This window comes from Anabrus simplex, chromosome 5 (genome assembly GCF_040414725.1).
Source record: "Anabrus simplex isolate iqAnaSimp1 chromosome 5, ASM4041472v1, whole genome shotgun sequence".
In the NCBI taxonomy this organism is placed as follows: Eukaryota; Metazoa; Arthropoda; class Insecta; order Orthoptera; family Tettigoniidae; genus Anabrus; species Anabrus simplex.
Genome location: NC_090269.1, coordinates 256,981,546 through 257,006,159, shown reverse-complemented (window position 1 = coordinate 257,006,159; position 24,614 = coordinate 256,981,546). Strand labels below are relative to the sequence as shown.

Here is a 24,614-nt window from a genome sequence, read left to right as displayed (position 1 = left end):
TTTACAAGATCGTCTTTAAGTTCTGACCAACTGGTAGCATTTTGCTCAGAGATATTGGCCAGGAGAGTGATTGAGTTTTGCATCAGAATCTCTGGATCAATTCGAGGGTTTCGCCACGATCTACACTTGGGCCTGTTAGGTTGAAACTTCATTTTGATTAGAGACAGGTGGTGGCCAGAGTCGATGATACACTTCTTGACTTTTACATTTATGATCTCCTTTTGGTTCCTCTTTGTATTATTGGTAATAATAATAATTTAAAAAATACAGGTGCTGGTCCAAGTCATCCTTATCCTACTGAAATGACTATACAAGACACTGCTGGTTCAAATGAAGTGAGACCTCATTATAAATTCCATGTCCTGATAGTATTGACATACGGCAGAGAGCATTGTTTTAGGCTTCTATTGGCTTTTCTCGCTCTCATTGTCAGTTATCAACACAGGCAGAACTATGTTTTACACAGTCCAGCAGTGAGTGTTTGTGACAAAATACTCCTACTGAATCCATTACTGCCAAACAAAGGGCTTGCACTCTTGAATAAGGCGTTCAGATGGTCCTGACCGGATGACATTCTTGCAAAACTTGCCACGTAGCTGGAAGAAACAGTTTCATTACTGAGTGAGAAAGAGAAGCACAATCCTCCAAAAGGATTGTCACAGATAACAGAGGATATCCGTAAGCAAATGCCTCTCTCCCTTTGGAAATCATTGTGCTGATTGTCGCTACTTTGCGACGATGTGCCAAAGAGCAGCAGGCTATACTGAACGACAGCTGTACACCACCTGAGAAATCCCGATAATGATAAGCATAGGCAATCTTGTAATTGGTTCCCCACTTCATGGAAAGAAAACCTGAAATTTTGACGATGACATGGTTTACCAATAAAACTTTGTTACATCTCTCAGGGTGTGTGAATTCTCAAAACATAACGACATAAGCATCAGAAAACCCTCATGAGACCCAAGAGTAACCACTTCATTCACAAAACGATGTGTGGTGTACTATTTCTGCTGAGAAAATTACTGGACCTATTTTCCTTGAAAGCACCGATCTCAGCTGTATACCAGGACATTTTCATGGCCTTCATGGAGCAATTAGACAACACTGAACTTTTGCAGGGGTACTTCCAGCACAATGGCACAAAATGACACACCTTCAGAGAGTTGATGGCACTCTTCAGCAGCTTCTTCGAGGACGTTATCTCCAGAAACCTTTACCCTTTAAGACCAGCAGAGGCTACAAAAACGTACCACAAACTATTCAGGATCTCCAGGCAAACAACAATGCTGAAATAGCCAATACTGATGCAGACATGTTGAGGCATGCATCAGGAAGCACGGTCAATCGTGCGAGAATGTATCTTGAAGAGAACGAAGGTCTCTTTCAGAATTTGGTACAATGGTATGTCATTCTCCCATAGTTCACCTGCAACTTGCACGCAAAAGCGTTATTGTAAAGTTGTTATACAGATTGCTACAGCTGTTTAGAAAAGTGAGATTTCCACTGAAACTCTTTCTAGTTCTATAATCAACTTTCAGAGAGTAAAAAAAAACATTCAACAAGCAGAACAAAGATAGAAAATTCCCTTTATATTTCAAACATCAAGTGTGTCATTTACAAACACACAATTTATTTTAATTTGGGCATACAATATATAGTTTCATGAGATATCATACGGTAGTAGGTTCCGTGACATTATTGGCACAGGATGTTAGTCATTTCCTCAAGATTCTTGATTCCAGATTACACTGGAGATACTTGAGGTTATTTCTATGTGACAACCAATCATTGCAAGCATCTGGCACATTTAAAATCATGATTTATATAACAGGGTCTCTAAAATGCACAACAATGGAAGGGAATGGTCAATAACTTCATTACTACAAGGGTACAGACTTTTATTAATAAGCAAAGTGCACCAGAATAAACCAGTAAGAAATATTTCTTAAAGAGACATAATTTGGGATTCATGAGATTTTGAAACAATAAAAAAAATGTTTTAAATAATAATAATAATAATAATAATAATAATAATGATAATAATAATGATAATAATAATGATAATAATTTAACACCGTTATTGGTATATAAAAGTCTGTTCGAAACTATGCACGGTTAATTTACCTAGATTAATTTAGTGAGGTAGAAATTTCAGCATATCAAGTTTCCAAAAAAATCATCAAGCATTGTGCAGGTGAATTAAAGTCATTATTTTACAGAAACCAAAATGCAAGCATGTAACAACTGAAGATTTGATCGTGCACTAATTTCCAAAACACCTTACCGCTCTTTAGTCCGACTATCCTTGTCAACGTCAGGATCAGCACTGAAAAAAATGTATATGCCATAATTACCAATACCAGACCATTTCAACAAGAAAGGAGGGGAAAAAAAGGAAGGGCAGCAGGATGGGGGGGAGGGGGGAGGAGGAGGAGGGCAGCGGCTCAGGGTAAATATAACGCAGCTGCCTTTACCCACTTATCAAAACATATTTATAATTACACACACCAATTCACTGGCTTTGAAAAGAAGACATTTAAACAAAGATTTCTTTATTTTATTTAATAAAGTTGCTTTATGTTGCGCCGACACGTCTTGTGGCGACGGTGGGATAGAAAAAGGTTAGTAATGGGAAGGAAGGTTTTTTCCCTTGCTAGTGGCTTTACGTCGCACCAACACAGATAGGTCTTATGGCGATGATGGGATTGGAAAGGCCTAGGAGTTGGAAGGAAGTGGCTGTGGCCTTAATTAAGGTACAGCCCCAGCATTTGCCTGGTGTGAAAATGGGAAACTACGGAAAAACCACCTTCAGCGCTACCGACAGTGGGATTCGAACCCACTATCTCCCGGATGCAAGCTCAAAGCCGCACGCCTCTAACCGCATTGTCAACTCACCCGGTGGGGGAAAGGAAGTGGCTGTAATTAAGGTACGGCCCAGCATTTGCCTGGTGTGAAAATGGGAACCATGAAAAACCACCCTCAGGGCTGCCGACAGTGGAGTTCGAACACACTATCTCCCCTACGCACCCCTAACAGCACAGCCAACCCAACAAAGCATTTCTGCAAGGTGGTCAAATATAGTTACACAACGATGTGATAATTCTGATTTATTTCAGCTGGAAGTGATTAAACTTACAAACTGTTTTTTTATAACCATAACCCTATTGCTAACATTATTTTATGAATGAAAACAGAATTTATAACAAAGAATACATAATGGATTCATAAGAGGCAAAGTAAAATATTAGATTCAGGTACCAGATATACACAATCTTTGAACACATGAAGACAAAGTACTGTAAATTTGAAATAAATTCAAGGTAAAATTGTAGCTACATGGATCATTTCTGAAAACCAATTCTACATTCACAATATTATGCGAGAATAGGAGTTACTTTAGGTACTGAACATCAAAGGGATAAGGAATATGTTTAGGCCATGGAATTTGGAAACCTATAAGTCTTACCACTCAAATAATGACTATTCATCAAATAGATGTTCAAGTACAAGGTTGAACCATTACTGGTACTACCTTAACAAGAAAGAAACCCTTTCTCATGTCGTGGTATAATGCCTTTACAGTGAAATTCTGCTCCACGTAAGGCATCATGTGATAAACTCACCAAGTACGAGATATGTTATACTAATTTTTTTTTAAATGCTACTTGTTTGGGGTGTCGACCTATATGTTATACTATCCAGAAAAATGTCCATTGTTTATCATTGACTCAATTAACTTCAAGAATCAACTTGATAGCTTTCAAGGACAAATTTTGAAGACACACCTTTGATCATTTCAAATCTGACACCAACCTAACAACTTCAACATGGAAAACTAACAGAAAATGGATCAACTAGCTCATTATACCATCAAGAACATCAACTTACCCCTTGAGCCAACTCAACGTACACTGTATGTCCACAGCACTGGCTGATTACATAGGATATTTAAACCTTAATATATCATTAACCAATCCTAAACTGTGCATTCCTTATGTCATTAATATATTCAAGGTTATCCCTTTCCTCCCGCCTATGGATCATTACTGAAATATTAGAAATCTGATCAATGCTGATCACTGAATGTGATCAGAGTCAAGCAGCACGCACAGCCAAAGTACATCCTGTCGTGAAGTCAATCAACTACTCTGATGTCAATGGACAGGACCCATTGCGTCAAGCTTAGTGCATATAGCGCAACCACCTATGCACAAAATAACTTTCGAGGTCAACGATTGCAATATGACTGACATGTTACATACCTTGCTATTTTTTCTGACAAGGTCATACACCTAACTGTAGTCAAGGAGAATAGATACGCAAAAAGAAAAATTGTTTTCCTGCTCTAAAGTAAAGTGGGAGAGAGTCATATGTTTCTGAGACTTGTATCAGTGATCAAGATAGTCTTCTGGTCATTTGATGATTATGATGACGATGCTTATTGTTTAAAGGGGCCTAACATCTAGGGCATCAGCCCCTAATGGTACGAAATGTAATGACAAATTAAAAGTTCAAAATCATTCACCGACTAAAATAAAAAATGTCATGAAGAATGAATGGAGGAATATGAATTTAAAACAATCAGTGGATCTGACCCAAAAACTAACATAAACAATAGTATTACTGACCAAGGGATGACTTCTAATGCACAATCCTGAGTTGAGGAGGCTTGTTGACTAAAGGGGTCCAAAATCCAGGTCAACGGTTCCTCATAATAGTACTTATCGCTAGTAAAGTAGAACCATGGTATTAGTCATGTTGAAGTACAAATCAAAAGTAGCGTAGACTCACGATATTCCACACATGATGGTACAACTCACAAGCATTCTACGTCGCATTGGTAACGCAGACCTATGGTATGTCACACATAATGGTGCCACTCACAGGCAAAGCAAACGGATGGTTATCCTCACCTACATGTACTAATCACGGACGCCGGTATTCCCGTGGTGTTCCTCATACTCTGGATACCAATCACAGGCAACGCAGACCCACTGTGACACTCGTATAGTGGTACTAATCACAGGCAACGCCCAGAACATGGTGTTTCTCACAATGATACTAATCACGGGTACTGGAAACCCACAGTGAACCACTCTCCGCTACTACTAACCACAAAGCTCTGGTGTACCTAGTATACTGGTACTACCCGCAAGTAAAGGCGACCATTGGTGTTCCCCGCGAGATAGTACTAATAAAAAGTAGTTTCATGGTTCTAATACAATCATCCCTTGGTCGCCCCTTTTAGTCGCCTCTCACGACAGGCAGGGGATACCATGGGTGTATTTATCATTTGCATCCCCCACCCACAGGGGGTAGACAGAGAGGAGGAGGAAAAGACAAGACCCATCACTTCGATAAATGAAGTAACAGACGAAGAAAGTCAAAGGCCATGAAGGGCATGAAAATGAAAGACTCCCTAGGCCTCGAATGCTCTAATACCGTTGGGGTCGGAAAAGAACAAGAATTGACCACGGGAGGTCAGACAGGATAGACGAAAGTGAGGAGCCTGGCACAAGTAAGTGGAAGCAATGCCAGGACTCAGCTAAGGGCCCCGTAATTGCCAACCCACACTCCCAAGTTGAGATCCCCTTGGGCCCCTTTTAGTCACCTCTTACGACAGCCATGGGATACCGTGGGTGTATTCTTCATCTGCGCCCCCCACCCACAGGGGGTTCTGGTCATTTGAGGCTATTCATCTTTTATTCAGGAGGTGAAACAGCACACTTGCTCTGAGAGCTTGCTTGAGGAGGAATTTCTTTTGCTGAAAACAAAAAACTGACAGTATACACTACCGGTGTCCAAACTGCAAAGTTAGACATTGCACAGAACCTTGTTTTAAAGGTTTCTCAACTCTGGACTTATTATGTGCACACCAGAAGGCCACTCAATTGTATAATAGTGTAAATTATGAAGTATTTGTGAATATACTTTATTTCCTTTTGCCATTTGCTTAACGTCACACCAACACAGATGGGTCTTATGGCAACGATGGGATAGGAAAGGCCTAGGTGTGGGAAGTAACTGGCCTTAAGGTTAAAGTCCCAGCAGTTGCCTGGTGTGAAAATGGGAAACCACGGAAAACCATCTTCAGGGCTGCCGAAAGTGGGGTTCAAACCCACTATCTCCCGGATGCGAGCTCATAGCAGTGCGCCCCTAACCGCACGGCCAACTCACCCGGTAATACACTTTTTTTGTGCAACAGGCAGTTCTCCAACTCCAACATAATATTTGCACCAATGCCACAGAAAAATGATTCGTCACACAGCACGACCCAAGTCTTGTTCGGCTGTCCTGAAAATTGTATTAAATTGTCATTCTATTCTAGATTAATAAGATTTTGTGTGATTCTTGCAGAGTACCAAGCCGTAGAGAAGTTAATTACCACCTGCAAACAGATCGCCGACCTCTTGGGGAAGTCTTCTTCCCCTGGTGTCCCGGGTAGACTCTGTGCTATCATGCTGAAATCTAGCATCTTTGCAGGTGCATTTGTTGAAAGACCATCCAGTGTGTTGATCTCCTGGATCTTCTCACTGAGACAGACCGGACAGTTTCTATTTCGAGAATGAAGGTCAGCACAGTTAGTGCACTTGTAAGATGGTGTGCAGACTTCCACACCATGAGCTCCTCTTCCACATGTACCCGACACAGGCCGATTCGAACGAGATACCATATGTCCGAATCTTCGGCATTGACAGTACAAATGGGAGGCGGAATGTACACCTCACAAGGTTGTTACCTTGAGTTTTTCTGGTAACACTGACAGCTTGAAAGTGACAATGAAGACACCAATGGCAACATTTTCGGACTTGACTTTGCGCGGGATGTGTTACCACGTGTCTTCATATCTTCCATCAGCTCACTGTCTGTGATCAAAATGAAGTCGCACTAGAAAATGACTTAGCGAACCAGATTCGAGGATTTGTGTACTTCCACTTTGACGGAGATTCCACCAAAGTGGTCGCCCTTAAGCAACTGAAAGTAGTGATTTATAGTTATTTTCTAACTGTTGGGTTCAACTCTGTGTCATCAACCATACAGTAAAATAATACAACAATACAATATTTTACAGTTACTGTAAATCTTGCACGTTGGTGCTATATAACCTAGTCATTGTTTTTTTTCCGTGACTTGTGAGATTTACGTATTGCCAATGCCATATTATTATGAAAATCACTAGTGTTACATTTGCGGGTATAAGTAAAGCCTATTTTATTTTTCTGTTGGATTATAAATCTGTCTGGGTTGTAAGGGTATATTAAAACAGAAATTAAGTCATGTCCACCACAGATCTTTCTCTGTTTAGTCCTGTGTTAAAAAGTGAACCTGATTGACTTATTTCCCTTCTCTCTCTATTACTAATAGGAAACTGGTTCGCCTTGGTGCTTGTTGGGGTAGCCAGCCACCTTAGAGTTTTATCCAGGATTTTGTATTGTACACATGCTTAGGATGTAACACTCTATATTACCGGTGTTTTTCGTGGTTTCCCATTCCTATTGTGGGGAAGTAATTTTGTAATGGCTTTATTTATATTTTTCTTAACTCTTGTGGTATTTTTCCTGCTGGTAAATTGTCCTTATATGTGTAAAATTTAAATTATTCTGTTCGGAGCATGGTTCGCTTACTTCCCTTCTACCTCATGTATTATAGTCATCCTCCTTAGTAATAGGGAGTGATTATTAATCATTAATGACCCACTGCTACATTGGGGCGTAACGCTGGTCATTTCACGATTGAAAAAGCCTAAGAGCTTCAATGTTTTTATTACTGACCATTTTTCTAAAACCTATTTAAATTGAAATAAGGTAAATTAATAATTTCCTGCGGTCAGTAATCTTATTACAGTCTTTCTGTTATGAAGGCTATCACCTTGTATTCTACACTACTTAGTTCTGTATCAGCTTCTAATTGAAGGCTTCTAGTATGTTATTAATTCTTACTACAGTATAACCCCGATTTTGAGCGACCTTGATCGAGCATAAACCCGCATTTAACGAAAGAAATTACAAGTCCCGAAAATTATTCCGTAAGAGAAACGTAATTTTATACTCGATTTAACGTCATTCACATTAGGGTAAAACCCGCATTTAGCATTAGGAAATTTCAACATTGTCAGATACTTATTTTTATGAGTTATGCTTATGAGACAGTAAGAACCCATGAAAAAGACATCATGAGTTTGCCGAGTATGATTCAAGGCAGAAGAAGGATTTTAAGAGTGCGGTCACTTAGCGCTGAAGTGAGACTACTGCTAAAATGTTTTCATTCCTCCCCTGAAGGGGAAAGTCGTCTTAGATGGTGACACTGTTTCTCAGGCCGGGAGATTTGTTGCGGTACAGGAGATGCTCGGAGAAGGCGAGGGGATTGGCGTCCATAGCATATAGTAGGAGTTGTCCCAGCAATCGCCTTAGCGCAGGAGAATGAAAACCACAGAAGACCATTCTCAGGACAGCCTTGTCCTGTCTCCCGAATGCAGAGGCCGTGGCCACCCCTCCTTTGCTTGGTTGGCCAGTCAGTGTAGAGCTGTTGGACCACGGGCCAGCCATGGACACTTATGGGCCGCGACCCTAAAATGAGATGCCAGGCTCACATACACACTTGACAGTGAGTGCTGTACTACAGTAGAAGATGACTCCATTGTAATTACAGTATCGTTATGCCCTTCGGAAATTCCTATATTAGTCTGTTCAATATCCTGCGGTTACAATGAGAACCCTTTCACTGATTCATCTGTTATTACGAACAAATTTGGGCACATTAGTTTTTCTGTTATCAATATTATACCTCAATTTCAGCGTTTATATTGAATGCGATCAATCATCTTCCGTATCAATTCCTCGCTACATGCATGAGCGAGCTCTTGCCAACATTCAACTTCAACTAATAATACCCCACAACTCCAACTGGTCGTAAACAAACATTGAATGATTTTCTTAATGAGCGCACAAATAAGTCCACTGACAACGTAATCTACATAAACAACCCCTCCCAATAAAATAGTTTGCACTTCCGTTTGTCAGTATCTCTGATTAGTAATACTTAAATCAAGCTAGTGACTGGACGTAGTGTGCAGAGCAAAGTCCAAATAAAAACGAAAAAGTAGTACTCTGACAGCAGTTGTGAACTCCTTAGAAGTAAAGACTGAAGTAAACAATTGCTTAATTTTAATACTGAAATAAAATAAGAACGTGATACTTCTCGAAATACAGCAGTGTGCATAACTTATTTCAGAGGTTAGTTTATACTCTCATGCCTGGTTAATTTTCAGAAAGGCTGTAAATTTATTGTGAAAAGGTTAGCAGTACTCTACAGGGAGCTTGAAATATTTTTTCGTAAACCTAGGTTAGGTAACGCCGTTTGAAGTAAGAAAATGGAAATGTTTGCCACAGAAGCCACTGGAGTGATGCTATTACAATTTTTAAGAATGAAACTGTACATACGAGTTCACAGGCTACCAGAATTAGAAAATGCTGTAGTAACGAGTTAGCAGTTGTATGGAAAACATCTGTGAAAAGTTTTCAACAAACTGATTTCTGTTTGATATATATTTTAATGTGGTTTTGTGCAAGTGTGGTATATTTTCCACGGAAAATCGTATATAACCTTAGAAGAACACCTTAAACCAAAACTGTTTTACATTCACCAACAAAATCTGTTGTCGAAAGGAAGGGTTAACTGTGGGCTCACCAATATAGGTAATAATAACGAACATATTTGTAAGTAACATTGAAAAAATTCTTAACCAACTAAACGATGTAGAGGAGATGAAGGTAATCAGTTTTAAGAGGTGCGGAACTAAGAGAGGCAACAGAGCTGGTTACAAACAGAGGATTATAGAAGCACTTAGATAATTCACAGAGACTTGCACACTGAATGCTAAAAGGCATTACAATGAAGATGTACTAGATGTCTGCACTGAAAAGAGGCCAAAGCTAGTTATGATGCAATACAGGTCTCTTGTTTGGTAACAAGGGCAGTTCAACACAACAGTAATCTTCAGCACAAACTGTACTACAGTGCAGTGTGTAGGGTAGATATTTCCTTGTTTTATTGCTGTCATTGTATAAATAATGTGCGATGGTACAAATTATGTTAATACAGTCAAAGATCTCTGGAAAAGGTGTGCTTTCTACAGCAAACTTGATTTAAGGTACACCCCAATTTATGGTTAAAAATTCAGGTCCCTGTAAAAATGCTAAAGAAAGGTTTTACTGTATCTGGTGTGTCAGTTACATGTAACTTACTATCTGAGAATGGAATACTGATTCCAAGCATGTTACTGGCCATTTTCCTAAAATTTGATTTTATTTGATTTAATTACCAGTGGCCAGTAACCTTAAATAATGCCTCTCAGTTCTGAGTGCTAACATTTTGTATGTAACCACATGTAGATCTGTATCATTCCACTTATTGTGGGATACCATGATATCCAAGTAACTACTTAGCTACGAATTATCATTCTGTTGTAAGCATAGGGTTCTGTAAATTAACAATTGAGAAAAAGGAAACTCATGTGCTTGTTACAGTGATCAGTCATATGTTTTCATTTTTCGATATTATTTTCTTGTTGTCTTAGTCTTGTTTTGTTTTCCTGAAGACTTGGAATTGTGTGAATTCTGTAACGGATGCATTTAAGGACTTATCCCTTATTAAAAGTCTTGAGCGGTTGTGTTCTGAAAAATCATTTTGGGTCGTGTATCATTAAGAATCGACTATTTTGCGTACCCTTGACTGGTTGATTCTCATGTCAACTGGTATTTATTAAAAAGGGTTTTTCCTTTTCTATTCTGTTATCTGTGTACCTTATTTTACTTAAGAGGGAACGGTACGAAGTCGGACGGCGAATTTCGATTTGATTTTTACAATTTGTGAAGGTCTTTTTAAGCTGAAACAGGTAGTGTAAGTCTAATTTTTCACTGGTCTTTTTTAAGGGGGCATTTGGGGGCTCAAAGTTCGCGGTGCGCGCCCTGAGTTGTACAGTACATGCTGGCACACGTCAGCGCTCACGGCCAGCGGCTGCCCTGCCTCTCCTTCCCTCTCCACTCCTTCGGTTCTCCTCTGTCCCCCACTACATACGGCTGCCAACAGTTGTGTATATGAGACAACAAGTCCTATTCTATTCGGTCAAGTTCTCCACGACTGATGGCTATTCCACGTACAGGAGATCACATTGGATTCTTTACTTTGTTATGGCTGCTTGCAACATCATTGCAGCTCTTATTGATACCTACAATGTTAATATTCAGGAATCTACAGAGCTTTCTGATGAAGAGAAAATCATGTATAAAAAAATAAAGACAACGTTTGATGCAATTTTGGAGGGAAAATGCGAATTTAATCAGGAGGAAGAAGCCATTTTTGTTGATTCAGAAGACGAAGATGGCGCTGAGGAGGGGACAACAACACCGAAAAAACGCAAACATGGAGATGAGTTTAACGAAGATAACAAGTCTTGTGATGGCTGAGGAAGGCCCTGTAAGTCAGCGGAAGATTATGATTCCGAATCGTTGGACATGTATCAAAAAATAAAGGAACGAGGACCTATGTACGCTGTACGGAAGTATAAGAAGACTCGGAGACAAATTTATGAAATCGTCAACCACGTTGAACACAATGGAGAAATTAGAAAATGTGCGATTGTTCGAGCTTATGTGAAAGAAGAGTTCACCAAGGCAAGGATGCGTTATTTATATGTCACAAAGTTGGACACTGAGCGTTGGATTAGTGAGGGCAGAGACTTATTTTGCCCCAAACACTCTGTCCAAAGCGAGTCATACTTGACAAACCTTAAAAGGCGTTTGAAAATTCGGTTTCGAAAAGGAACCAGTCGGTAAAACGTTTAAAACAGACGAAGAAGTATGACACAAAGTGGCCAAAAAGTTTGTAACATTCATTAATGAATTGCAAGAAAAGAAAGAGATCCCGGATACCAATATCTCGAATTCGGACCAGTCCCGAGTTGAGTACGAAATGGCAACACAGAGAAGTTATGATTTTCATGATGTGAAAGACGTTCTTGCTATGCTTGTTTGCCGAAATAGTTTTACGCACTCTCTCACAGTGCAATATCACATTTCTAAAGCCGGAGAAATGGGACATTTGTTCTTGATCGTTTTCCAAGAAATTAATGGAAAGTTTGGACCTAGAGTACAAGAAAGTATCAAAGCCTACATGGACGCCTTTAAATATGTCTTAATTGATTGTTCATCTTCCGGAAAAATGGGGAAAGGGCATGTACGTGACTGGTTTCAAAACGTTTTACATCCGCAATTGCAGGAAGACGGAAGAAATCATCTTCTCATAGATTCATTCAGTGGCCAGGGCAAAAATGCACAACTTGAATCCCTGACGAACAAACATGTACAAATTGAATACATACCGAAAGGAACTACGTATCTTTGCCAGTTGTGTGATCTTGGACTCTTCCAACAACTAAAATGTTTAGTCCGTCGAATGGAAAACATTTGCCCGGTAAGGAATTTACACGGCCAGTCAAAATTAAAACCCAAAAACAGACTTTTCATTATATCTAGTCAAATACTAGCGCATAACCTATTACAAGGTGATTGTTTTGTACCAACGCTGAAATATGCTTGGAAAGCAGGTGGTTATTCCAGTACTGACAATATACCACAATTTCATACTGTCTCACAAACGAATTTTCATGATTTGACTGATACAAAGTGTGCTGGAAATGATTGTACCAATTTTTTGTTTATAAGGTGCGCACATTGCTGTCTTGTGTTTTGTTATTCACATTTTGTGTTAGATTTTCACTATCATTGCATGAACAATGGACCAATGCCAGACTGTGTTAGAATAAAGTCATTTCTTATCACTTTGAATGTCATGATGATGCAGATGATATTTGATTATGTATTATTTGTATGTTAAGTAGTGATTTGTAAACAATGTTTATTGTTTATTTTTTGACTCATTTATTCTGATTTATTCTGATTTGCGTCGTATATTTCTATATACGTACTTAACTTCCCGCAACCGTGACAAATTCTGGACCTTCAAAACATTCTCCACTCTACTTTGGCGTTCGACCGCAGCGCATGACCTTGAATGTGCCGCGCTGATCACCAGGAGCTGGCGGCTTTCTACTACAAATCTATTCGTCTGCGACTTCTAGTTATTTTTTTGATCTTCGTTTATTAGTTGATAGTGTTGTGACTTTGTGCATACAGAATGTGGTGTCGTGTCTTTGTGCCTATCAAAGTGTGAAACTGACCTCCAATATTCATAAACATTGTACATCTTTTTACGGCTGATGATGACCTGGACTAAGGTCAAAACCGGTCCCATTTAAATAGGAATGTAATTACTGCATTTCCTTCTTTTAAGTATTGAATAGGTTGAACCTCCTTTTCAATTATTTAATTTTTAACATCAGTAATTTCAATACGGAACAATGAAGTTTTTATCTTTAAATGCTCCAGCACATCATGCTAATGTACAAATGAATTTTCTTGTCAGATCTGGATTGACTGTGCATGATCACCCTCCATACAGTCCTGATCTTACCCCCATGTGACTTTGTACTCTTTCCGCAAGTGAAGATGAAGCTGAAAGGGGGGCGTTTTGGATCCGACAAGGAGCTTCTGGCAGCATGGAATCGAGGGAGTGAAAATGTAACCGAAGAAAAGTGGCAGAGTTGGTTCAGTGACTGGTTTCGACGTATGGAGAAGTGTATTGAGTGTGGTGGAAATTATTTTGAAAAAGTCTAAAGCGTTCACTTACATTGCAAAACTGTCCCAGCGCCCCTTGTAACAATCAAGAAGAAATCAATGTTAAACAGCCGCAGACGTGGTGAATATTAGTTTGAAGCATACATAACAGGGCTTCCTTGATAAATTAAGCAGATATGCAGTAACTGAAAAAGGCTTTACACAATAAAACTTGTTTAACGTAACACAGGCAAGAAATAATATTATTTGAGATGCCAAAATACGTCAGCCTCGTGTTGGTAGATTTATTGGCACATAAAAGAACTCCTGTGAAACATACTTCTGGCATCTTTATGTCTCCCAAAACAATGAAAATGTAATTAGTGGGGCTTATAAAAGAAAACAATGTCTGTATTAATCCATCCACCTTGGACGACAGGCGACAGCCTCTGTATCTTAAATGGTGTTCACACTGAATGAAAATCACACTTGCTAAGCATAGGCTGATTTATATGTTACTGCAAATTGTAGCTTGGCTACCCCTGCAGCTTCCTCTGATATCGTTAAGTTCTATAAATAGCTGACAAATGTGAACTATCCCAGTCTTTGGTATTATCTGTACTATTTCAACAGCAGTTAAAATTCTCCCCCACCTTACTGTTTGCACTTTCATGTTGATTAGACGTCCAACATACTTCAGCACAGTATGTGCTAAAATGCCTGCTGAGTGAATCGCTGTAGCTTAATTGCAGGGGACTTGTCAGGCAAGTTACAAAGACTATTTCTTTTACACATTCCCACAGAAAGAAGTTGCATGAGGTCAAATCATGGGTTTCACCACAGGCCAATGCACAGGTGTTCCGTCCCTAATCCAACATCTGGGATAGGTTCAGATATTCAAAGGTCTCAGAGGATGTAACATTATCATACACTATCATTTCACTGAGCAAGCTGGCCATGCGGTTGGGGTCGCACACTGTGAGCTTGCATTTGGGAAATGGTGGGTTTGAATCCTGAAAATGGTTTTCTGTGGTTTCCCCATTTTCACCCCATGCAAATGCTGTGGATGTACCTTAAGTAAGGCCTCAGCTGCTGCATTCTCCATCCTTTCCTTTCCCCATCCTTGCATTGCCAAAATCATTCAATGTGTTAAACGAGCGCAATTAAATCACTAGCAAAGAATATTACCATTTCTTCTTCTTTGCTTTCCCCACATCTCGGTGGAGTTGAAGATACGAACTGTGTCGTGCTGGTGGACTCGGTCCTGGTTTACTGTAGGCCAATCCTCTGTGAAGGGATGTACTCATTGTGCGTTTCTGTGTTGGCTGGCCAAATATCCTAAAGTCTCCAATAAAGCTTGCATTGTGTCCAGCCACATTTGGTAGAAATAAGACTGTCCAGAATGGTCTAACCAATCCAGACCAATGGTTCTGTCAAAATACTAGAAACCTGTACGCTGCTTCCCATCCTAGCATGGGGTGTCCCCTTTGCTTGTGTGCAGTGGTTGGTGAGTCTGCTGAATGTCTTGCGACATCAACCGAGCCATGCCGGGTTGGATCTCTAACTTTCACCCACAGGGTATGGAAGCTTTACCAGTTGGCCTTCCTGATACCAAACGTACATGAAGGGGTATATTTAACTACAGCATTACATGTTTCTGTGGTGAATCGTAGTGGTTTTTTTTATTATTTTTTTTTTATTAGGGGTGTAACATCACACAAACATATTGAAGTTTTTCAACGACACAAGGCTGGGAAAGCACTAGGGTTGGGAATGAAGCAGCAATGGCCTTAAGGTATAGCCCCAGCATTTGCCAGGTGCAAAAAGGGAAATGCCAAACCATTTTCAGGGCTGTCGACAATGGGATTCAAATCCACCATCTCCCGAATGCAAGATCACAGCTACGCGACCCTAACCGCACGGCCAACTCACTCAGTATGTGGATAGTAATGTGGTTTGTTGTACGTAAAGATGAGGTGTGTATTATGATAATCGCAAACACTGAGTTTCCAAACCAGGGCAATTAAACAGACACAGCTAAATTCTCCAGACAGACCAAGAATCAAACCTTGGATTCTCTGAAGTGAGACTACACTGATCGCATGGCCAAGGAGTCTGTTGCATTAGTAATGTTTGACACGATAAATAATGGTATGTCTTCCAATAAATGCAGCAACTCGTTTAAGTAGGAGGAAATTCAGATAATGAGCTCCATTTAATTCCCTGTAAGGACTAACATTCTCCCACCAAGAACGCTGTACCATACATTGACACCTCACGGACTTGGAAAGCAGTATGAAATGTTTACACTCCAGCCACAAAGGCACTGGCAGACATGCCAACTTTCAAAAGTGAAAAATCAGGAGAAATTTCCCAGCGAATCGCGACGTATTACAACACATCACTGATGGCGGAACATGTACAAATTCATTATAATTCAATACATTAACAATTCTATTTGCCCATATTTTTTTTTTCTTCATCATTTACATGTGAATACTAAATACTGGACATAAATGAACTGTAGAAACATGTGACTTCTCATCCTTCAACATGGTAATCACATTATGACTAATTGTTGTTAAACACACCAGTAGCTGACTTAGCCCTCTTCAGAAACTCTGAACTAAATTTTTGCTCAAAGCACTTGCCTTGCTGAACTGATTTCAAGGTTAAAAGGTTCTCCAAAGTTTGTTCAGACAGCAAGGATCTGAACTGTGCTAAAAATCCTTTCACATTCTGCCTTGCTATGTGGAATTGATAAAATAACAAGCATCACCTTAGAGAGTCTGTCATATTTAAGTACACCATCAGCTGATTTCATCTGACCTACCAATGCACATTGAACATCAATTCTTCCTTTTGCCAGGTCTGTTTCTTCGAGCCGAAAGTTGCAGAAATGAGAGGGCAGAATATCAGTTTCTTTATCCAAATGTTCCGTTTCACTAGTCAAAATATTCGGACACTTGTTAATGAAAAATCTAAGGCTAGAAAATGATGCCTTACTTATAGCAGAAATATTTGCAACTTCTGCATTAATTAAAACTTCATCTTTGAATGGAAATTTGTGTACCGTGTAGTCACACGATGAAGAGAAACACTTTCTAACAGACTTAAAGAACATGCACTTTTCATCAGACTTCAAGGTGTTCACTAAAACAAACGCAGAGTTCCCTATAATCAAATCACAATCATCCTTTTGATTTGCTGAAGTATGATAGTCTACATCAAGGAGAGAGGAGGATCTTTTAATAACGTCTAGTTTCACAAACCTTGCCATCACATTCTTCAATAGTTCCTCCAAAACTGACCTCAATAAGTGGATGTGCGGCATACTTGACTGAAGAGCTACATTTGGATTCTCAAAGATATCCATAAAACTTGAGAGAAAAAGGCAAAAAGATTTATGTAAATTTGATGAAAGGAACATGAAAAGTCGATCTTCACGTGACAATGCATGGCTCTTAGTGTGATCACTAGTTTCATTTTTTTATAGTGAAACTGATGACTGGGTTTTCCTTTTAACTGAGGAGTGAGGTGAAATGTTATGACATTACTTAACGTTTTCTGACAAACAAGACACATCTGCAGTTAAACTGTGCTTAGGAATTTTGTAAGTCTTCAAAGTTCCCATCTGAGAATCCTTACTCACAATTTCGCTCTTGAATAATGTAACCAAAAGGACCCACTGATGCAAAATCCTATCTAAACACCTTCTTAGTAATAACCATTGAGCAGGCACATGCTTCAGAATTTTCCTGATCTCTGTGTTGTGTAAAGTCTGAAATTCTCTGAACTTTTCTTTCCTCTTTGCACTCCTTTCCAGATAATAAAATATATCAATTATAATTTCATCTACATTTACGGGCAAGCACGCCGCACCCTTCTCGGCAGCAAGATTAATTACGTGACGAGCAGCCTATGATGATTATGTTACTATTTTCCCGCTTCAAACATCCTGCCACACCATTCTTTAATCCTACCATTACTGGAGCATTATCACCACCAAGAGCTAGGCAGTTTTTTAATGGAATGCAGAATTCCCAAAAAGTTGAGAGCAAAAGATTGACAATGTTAGCTCCAGTAGCATCCCCTTCTAAATGAGGCACAGAGAGTAGACAACTCTGAATTTCATTGAGTTCAGGCCTAAAAAATGTTACAACAATGGGATATATCTTCAAGTCACTTTTATTGTTACCATCAGTAGCAACAGAAAATGCATTCACCTGCAAATGTGATACAATTTTCGCCCTTTCTTCCATGCACATTTCTGTAATGATTGCGGCTGTTTTCGTTCTAGCACACCCATATCGTTTAGCGATTTCTGAATCAGGAAACATTTTTCGAAACAAAGGTCCGGCGTGATCGGCACAATTTACAGGCAGGTTATGTTCTACTATAAATGACGTAAATAACGCCCCGGCATTCGTCACAGGATTTACATCTTAGTTTTTACATGAAAAGTTCAGTTTCTGGTTTCTTTCCACACGCTAGACAATCTCCTTAGGTTTTTTCGTTTGCATATGCTTGAGTATATCGCATTTCCCGCCATGTACAACTGAAAAATCCCACCTACATATAGTACAGAATGTGAACGTTGGTCCCTTTCTGGATTCACTCAAACACAGAAACTCTTCCCTATAAGCACTTTTAAACACTGCATCACATTTCTTTTTTGACTTTTTGGCCAAAACAAATATTAAGGCTCAACACGAGCACTTCTACGGGTAAAACAACTATGGTGTGCTACTTCTGAGGTTAGGTTACTCCAAAGACAATGTTACTTGCTTGCAAAGAGAATGACTGTATTACAGACCAAAGAGCAGCACACGACTGGCCACCGTGCCCCGTACTGCCATCTGGTATCATTATTAGAACTACTCTCGACCAGCCATACTCAGCCATATATCGATGGAACGAGGAAATCAGTGGGAGTTTAAAATAATACGAAAATTACGGATATTGCTCTGAAAATCGGCAGATCGGACCGAGCGATCGGGAGGAACGATGAAAAATCGGGAGTCTCCCACTCAAATCGAGAGACTTGTCATGTCTGCACTGGCAATTTATGTTCCTCAAATTTCACCCAAACTGTGAAGAGTCTGTGGGCCTACTGAATGAAGCTATGATTTTAAACAACTTTCTAGAACAGATCTACAGGACTAGAAAAAGCTAACCATTGTGTCATCAGACCATATAGATTTGACGCCTAAATAAAGGCTTCTTACCGAGGATGGTTTAATGAACAATAGTATATACGGAATTATCTCCTGTGAGTGATAAACATACTCATTCAAGCAGAGAACTGTTGGTCTGGCATTTCCTGTGAATGCACAGGATTACATAATTTCACAGTGTGAAGCAGTAAAGAGATACATCCAGTATATTCCCTGCATCAAATGATAGAAAATAACTTGTTCCTAGATTTGGGAAGTTTATAGAATATTAGGCTTTCATGCCAGGTGTCATGATGATAGAAGAAATTTTCTGAGCTTGTAGCCCATGATCCAAATGGAGAGATTATCTTAGGAGAGAACAAACCCTTCAAAATACTGGGTGCTATACCCAGTGGAATATTGGGATTCTAAAACCTAACTGCACAACAGAATGTTATTTGCTTTATAACAGAAAATTCAGCTCAACCCAAGCTTGGATCTCTTTACCCATGCAAGAGAGAGGGCAAAACTTAGAGGTGAACAGATACAGTGAGAGAACAAGAAAAAAGAGGGTAGCCTAGAATGACCAGGCCAGAGAATAAAAAAGGATGTTCGGATCAAGGCGATGTACCTTTGTTGTTAACTCCTCAGGAGAGTGCCGATAGGAGTGGTATGTGCTACCAACTGTGACACTTTATACAGCTTTATTGGTTTGTGCACGTCCTGTTTGGTGGGGGAAAAAAAGTTGGTCTAACACATCAGGAGTGTTTGGGAGAAAGCCTCCTGAAGGGAATGGGCTTCTGTGTCAGCCACTGGCCTATATTTCTTTACAGTTTTTCATTATTGGTTAGCACACATTCTAGCTCACACACACACACACACACACAAAAAAAATTTGCTATATCATATCAGGGGTGTTTAGTAGAAAGACTCTCAACGTGGGGGCTGTTTCGTGTCAGTCATCGGCTGGCCCCAAAGTGTATGAGGTTATAACTCTTTTGTTAGGATCCATTAGTGAGGCAAAGTAGGCTATTACGTCTAACAGCGTTGAATTAATGGAGCTGCAGAAAATGCATCCAATGGTAGTGAGTGTTCAGTGGAGGGTAGTGGATAATGATGCAAGATTTCTTTGTGCTTGGTTATAAAAGTAAGTTCCTTCTGGAGGCGGGATGGTAGAATTCTAGCATCGACGATGTACACATCTTTCCTCAACAAGCATTTTAAGGTAATATTCATGTATTTCATCATACTAAGTAATGAGTGACATGCTGGCCCAGTTGCCCAAGGGTATTACAGGATTTCGTGTACCTAATACAAACACATTGTTTTAATTGGATTCAGTAAAGGGGTATAACTACTAGTTACCATACACTGAGAGGTTATTACAGAGCCAGCATTGAGGAAGGAAGCAAACTGTCAACACACCTAACCTATTCAGTAATCATGCACAAATTTCTTACAATTAGTGTCCCTTCCGAGAGAGCACCAATCAGCAGTTAATACCGCTGACATGTTTCCGGTGCCGATATTCACAAGCAATCACAAATACATTGTGTGAACTGTCAAATGTTTACCAAGACATTCATGCCCACCCTAGCACTATCCATTACTACACTTTTCAAGTAACAGAAACAAGTCTACAAACATATTCAACATTAAGGAGCTTTTATTATCTGCAAAACTTTTAGTGATACTTGGTTTAATATGGGGTTGAGGAGTAAGGAGGGAGCGACCCTGGTGCCGGTTAATAATACTGCCAACTGAATGGAAATGAAAGCTGAATTGAATCGATAGTATGATCGATCGATAGGAATTTTCTAAGCCAACAACTGTGTCACACACACACGTTATATAACATTATGTAACATTCCTCGATGCCAGTTTGTTCCTAGCATGAATTCTGTATTTTGGCTTTGCTGTGTAAACAACAGTACTAGTACGTAAAGTGTACACCAGATGTCTCACGGCGATTCATAGGTTGTGTGTCAAAGGTTGGCAATAAGAATCTCGAAGATAACTGAGGTCTACCGATTCAACACTAGGATGATATAGATGTTGATTCCCATATTTACCAATGAACCCTACGTAGCACACTGGGGTGAAACACCGGCAACCAGGAATGAGTTAGCTGGAAAATTTATAATGTCCAATAACAGACCATTTATATTGGTATTATACCAGCCTTAGGGAGCCAAAGTATCACTAAAAGTTTCACAGATAATACAAGAAGGTGATTAAAGAAGCCAAGGAAACATTTCAGCACCTAACCGAAATTAAACTGATAGAAAGAGCAGAATAAAATCCCTACAGGGTTCTGCAAACAAGGCAAACAAAATTTCCAAGGCATATGGAAATGGAAACGTGGACAACACACTTAAGTAAGGTACTACAGGGTAAGGACTCCAGACCATCCAAGAACGGCAATATTACAATTTTTTTTTTTTTTTTTTAATAATTTGCTTTACAATGCACCGACACAGGTAAGTCTTATGGCGACGATGGCATAGAAAAGGCCTAGGAGTGGGAAGGAAGTGTCTGTGGCCTTAATCAACGTATAGCCCCAGCATTTGCCTAGAGTGAAAATAGGGAACCACGGAAAACCATTTTCAAGGCTAGCGAGAGTGGGGTTTGAACCCACTATCGCCTGGATGCAAGCTCACAGTTGCGCGCCCCTAACCACAGGGCAACTCGCCCAATTTACAATTACAGTACTCTGTTGTTCACAGAAGACGAGGTAGAGGAGGCAATTCGGAAAAGTAAACACCTGAAGGGTTGTGGTCCAGATGACCCATTTAATGAACACCTGAAGCAGAGCATTACAGAGCTCAAGGCAGTTTGGACAGCAGTCATGAATTAATGCCTCATATGAGGATCTACTCTGGACAGATTGAAATATGCCACACTAAAGGTGTTATAAAAGGGGAAAGGAAATCCTGAGGATTCACCTTCTTACAGGGCCACTGCATTAGAAAGCACTCCATTTAATATATAGAATTAAACACACTGTGTACTTTTAACAAATAATGGTTATAAGGTCCCTTGAAATTTATCATCGTTTGCATAGAAATTCAGGGAATTTATTTATTTCTCCTTACAATCAATCAAGTGGTACTGAGGGCAATACAAGCTGCAAAGCATACAGGAACACTGGGTTGAAGCATGATGGTAACCTCATTGGTGACAAATTCTGTGGTGAAAGCCATGCGCTGCAGTCCGTGTGAAGACATGTCGGAGTTCAAAGTTGGACTCTTTTCATACATCTGTGTTCATTGCAGGAGTTTCATAGAAGTCTGGATCTATTGCTGCGAGCTTCTGCTGTCTTTGTTCGATGTGGGCCTCATATGCTGGGGTGGATTCTAGATTATTACTTATTATTTCCCTTATGAAAAAGTCCGTGTCTCCCAGTTTGTACACTAACCATGTCCGAACTGTTCTGTGTAGCCGTAATGCTCTTTTCAAGTAGGTGGCTTTCACAGCTTCCAGTCTCCCCAGGTTGGCCATAGTAAGGTGCTCCATATTTTGCTGATGGCATAGCAGGCTATTGGAGCTATCTTAATGTTAAAGAGAATGAGGGCGGATCTTACTGATAGTTTCTCAAGGCTCTTTATTTCAAATATGGATTTGATCACTGCAGTGCAACGTTCCTCTATGTGTTTAGTAAACGTCTTCCCAGTTACTTGCAAGGTTAAGCCTAAATAACGATACGAGTTTACCAGCTCTAGTTTGTTATTGCCGCACTCAAAGACATCTTCTGTAGAGATATTTCCTCCTCGCCTAAATTTCATAATTTTTGTTTTGATGGTATTTATCTCTAGAACATTTCTCAGAGACCATTCGTTTAGATTATCGAGTCCTTGCTGCAGGGACTTTCTGTTTCTTGATAACAATATCATGTCATCAGCGTACAGGAACATTGCAATATCTTCCGAGGCCACCTCACTGATGACATCGTGAGTCAACAGATTAAAAAACATTGGGCTGAGAGGGTCCCCTTGGAGTACGCCATTAGTCTGGGTTATGAGTCCAGACCGGCCTACTTTATCACTAACCGTAAGCCAGTTAGAAAGTACATCTTCCAATAAGTGCAATAGTGGATTCCCTGGTCCTAAGATAAAAGATAGTTTCCTAAATAGAATGGTTCTGTTAACTCCATCGAACGCTTTAGTATAATCCGCGAAGATAGCGTAAACGAAGCCTCCAGTTATGCTTGTAGTATCCCATATGATGCTAAGTACCCTCTCAATTGCTTGGATTGTTGATCTACTGGCAGTAAATCCATATTGTTCTTCTGGTATATACATCATGGCTTGTGGTAGGATGCAATCTAATATTAACATGGTAAATACTTTAAAAGGAGCACATTCGAGGGCTATCCCACGATAAGAATCTGGTGAGTCCTTTGGCCCTTTTCCTTCATATAGCACCTGGATAGTAGATTCCCTCCACCTCCTAGGGATTTTCCTCTGTATGATGCATTCATTGAATATTGCTGTCCATATAACTACAGTTAGGAAACTGATTCTTTTAGAAGCTCGTTTGCGAGGTTGTCCGGACCTGGCGCTTTTCCTTGTTTACATCTTTGAAATGCATTCCATACTTCTTCCACTGTGATTGGCACGATTGGATCCTGCTGCGTGGTTCGAGTCTGTATGACGGCCATTTGGGTCCTTTGATATATACTTGAAAAATGCTCCTCCCATATTTTCATCGGTATAGTGGGATTCACTTTCGTTCTGTGGTGTTCAAGTATTCTATACGGTTTTGATTCTGCGACTGCTATTGTCTCCAGCTCCTGCTTTACAATGAAGTCTTGTCGCTTCTTTCTGATTAATTCCTTGTATTTACTCCTTTCTTCTGAATATTCTTTCAGCGTTATTTCTGTTTTGTGTTCTCTCCATCTGTGGAGTTTCTCCAAGGTTACTTTCCTTTGGGTGTAACAATCCTCGTAAAACCAGGGCTTGCTTATTCTTTTCCGGGACATCTTTTCCGCTGAGTTAAGGTATTTTCTAGTAGGTCTAAGGCCTTATCGATATTCCCTCTAGATAGACATGAGGTTATTGCATTTTTATCTAGTGACTGTTCCAGTAATGCTATGTTGATATGCCGTGGGGCCCATTGTTGCTTAATGTCAATTATTTCCAAGTCATCTATTTTGAAACTAGTGTGTACTGGAATGTGCTTTCTGATCGATAACCAAATGTGTTTCTGTCCTAGTATGTGAAATTCGTTACCTCTGAAGAATATTAAGTCTATGGCACTCGAGCCACTGTAACCTATGTACATTGGGAGTTGTTCTTGGTTGACCAGGGAAAATCCTTCTTCTTCAAGGGCTTCGAAAACAGAGCCTTACGGTCGGGTTTGTCCAGACGGCAATTAAAGTCCCCTGTTAGTAGTATTGGCATGTTATTACTCACTTTCTCTAAAGCATGCAAAATGGTTTCTATCACAACTTCTGCAGAAACGTTGGGTCTTATGTACATTCCAATTACAGCAAAGTGTTTAAAAGTGACGATCACGATGTCAAATTCTGTGTATTCACTATCTATTTGACCCATAGACGGCTTGTAGAAACAGGATACTCCTCCTGACGGTCTGCCCTGATGTCCTATCGTTGCCAGTGAATGAACCGAATAGTAGCCCTTGATGCTGAATGGTTCCAGGAGGAAAGTTTCAGTTAGGATTATTAAATCTTGAACTAATATGGATATCTCAGGAGTGTGCGTAAGTGACTTGAGGCCTTCGACGTTCCATAGGAGGCATGTAAGTTCACTGGTGTCAGGTA

General features: G+C 39.8%; 1 protein-coding gene across 2 annotated transcripts in view; it reads right to left on the bottom strand.

Annotated features, from left to right (window-relative positions):
• Dhx15 (DEAH-box helicase 15) overlaps positions 1-24,614 on the bottom strand; it is a 204,095-nt gene that overhangs the window by 173,911 nt on the left and 5,570 nt on the right. The window contains exon 2 of one of the 2 annotated variants that reach the window (XM_067147358.2): positions 2,288-2,329. The exons of the other annotated variant lie outside the window; for it this stretch is intronic. Coding sequence (XP_067003459.1) covers positions 2,288-2,329 — 42 coding nt within the window. The remainder of the gene's footprint in view (positions 1-2,287; positions 2,330-24,614) is intronic. 2 annotated transcript variants of the gene reach the window in all.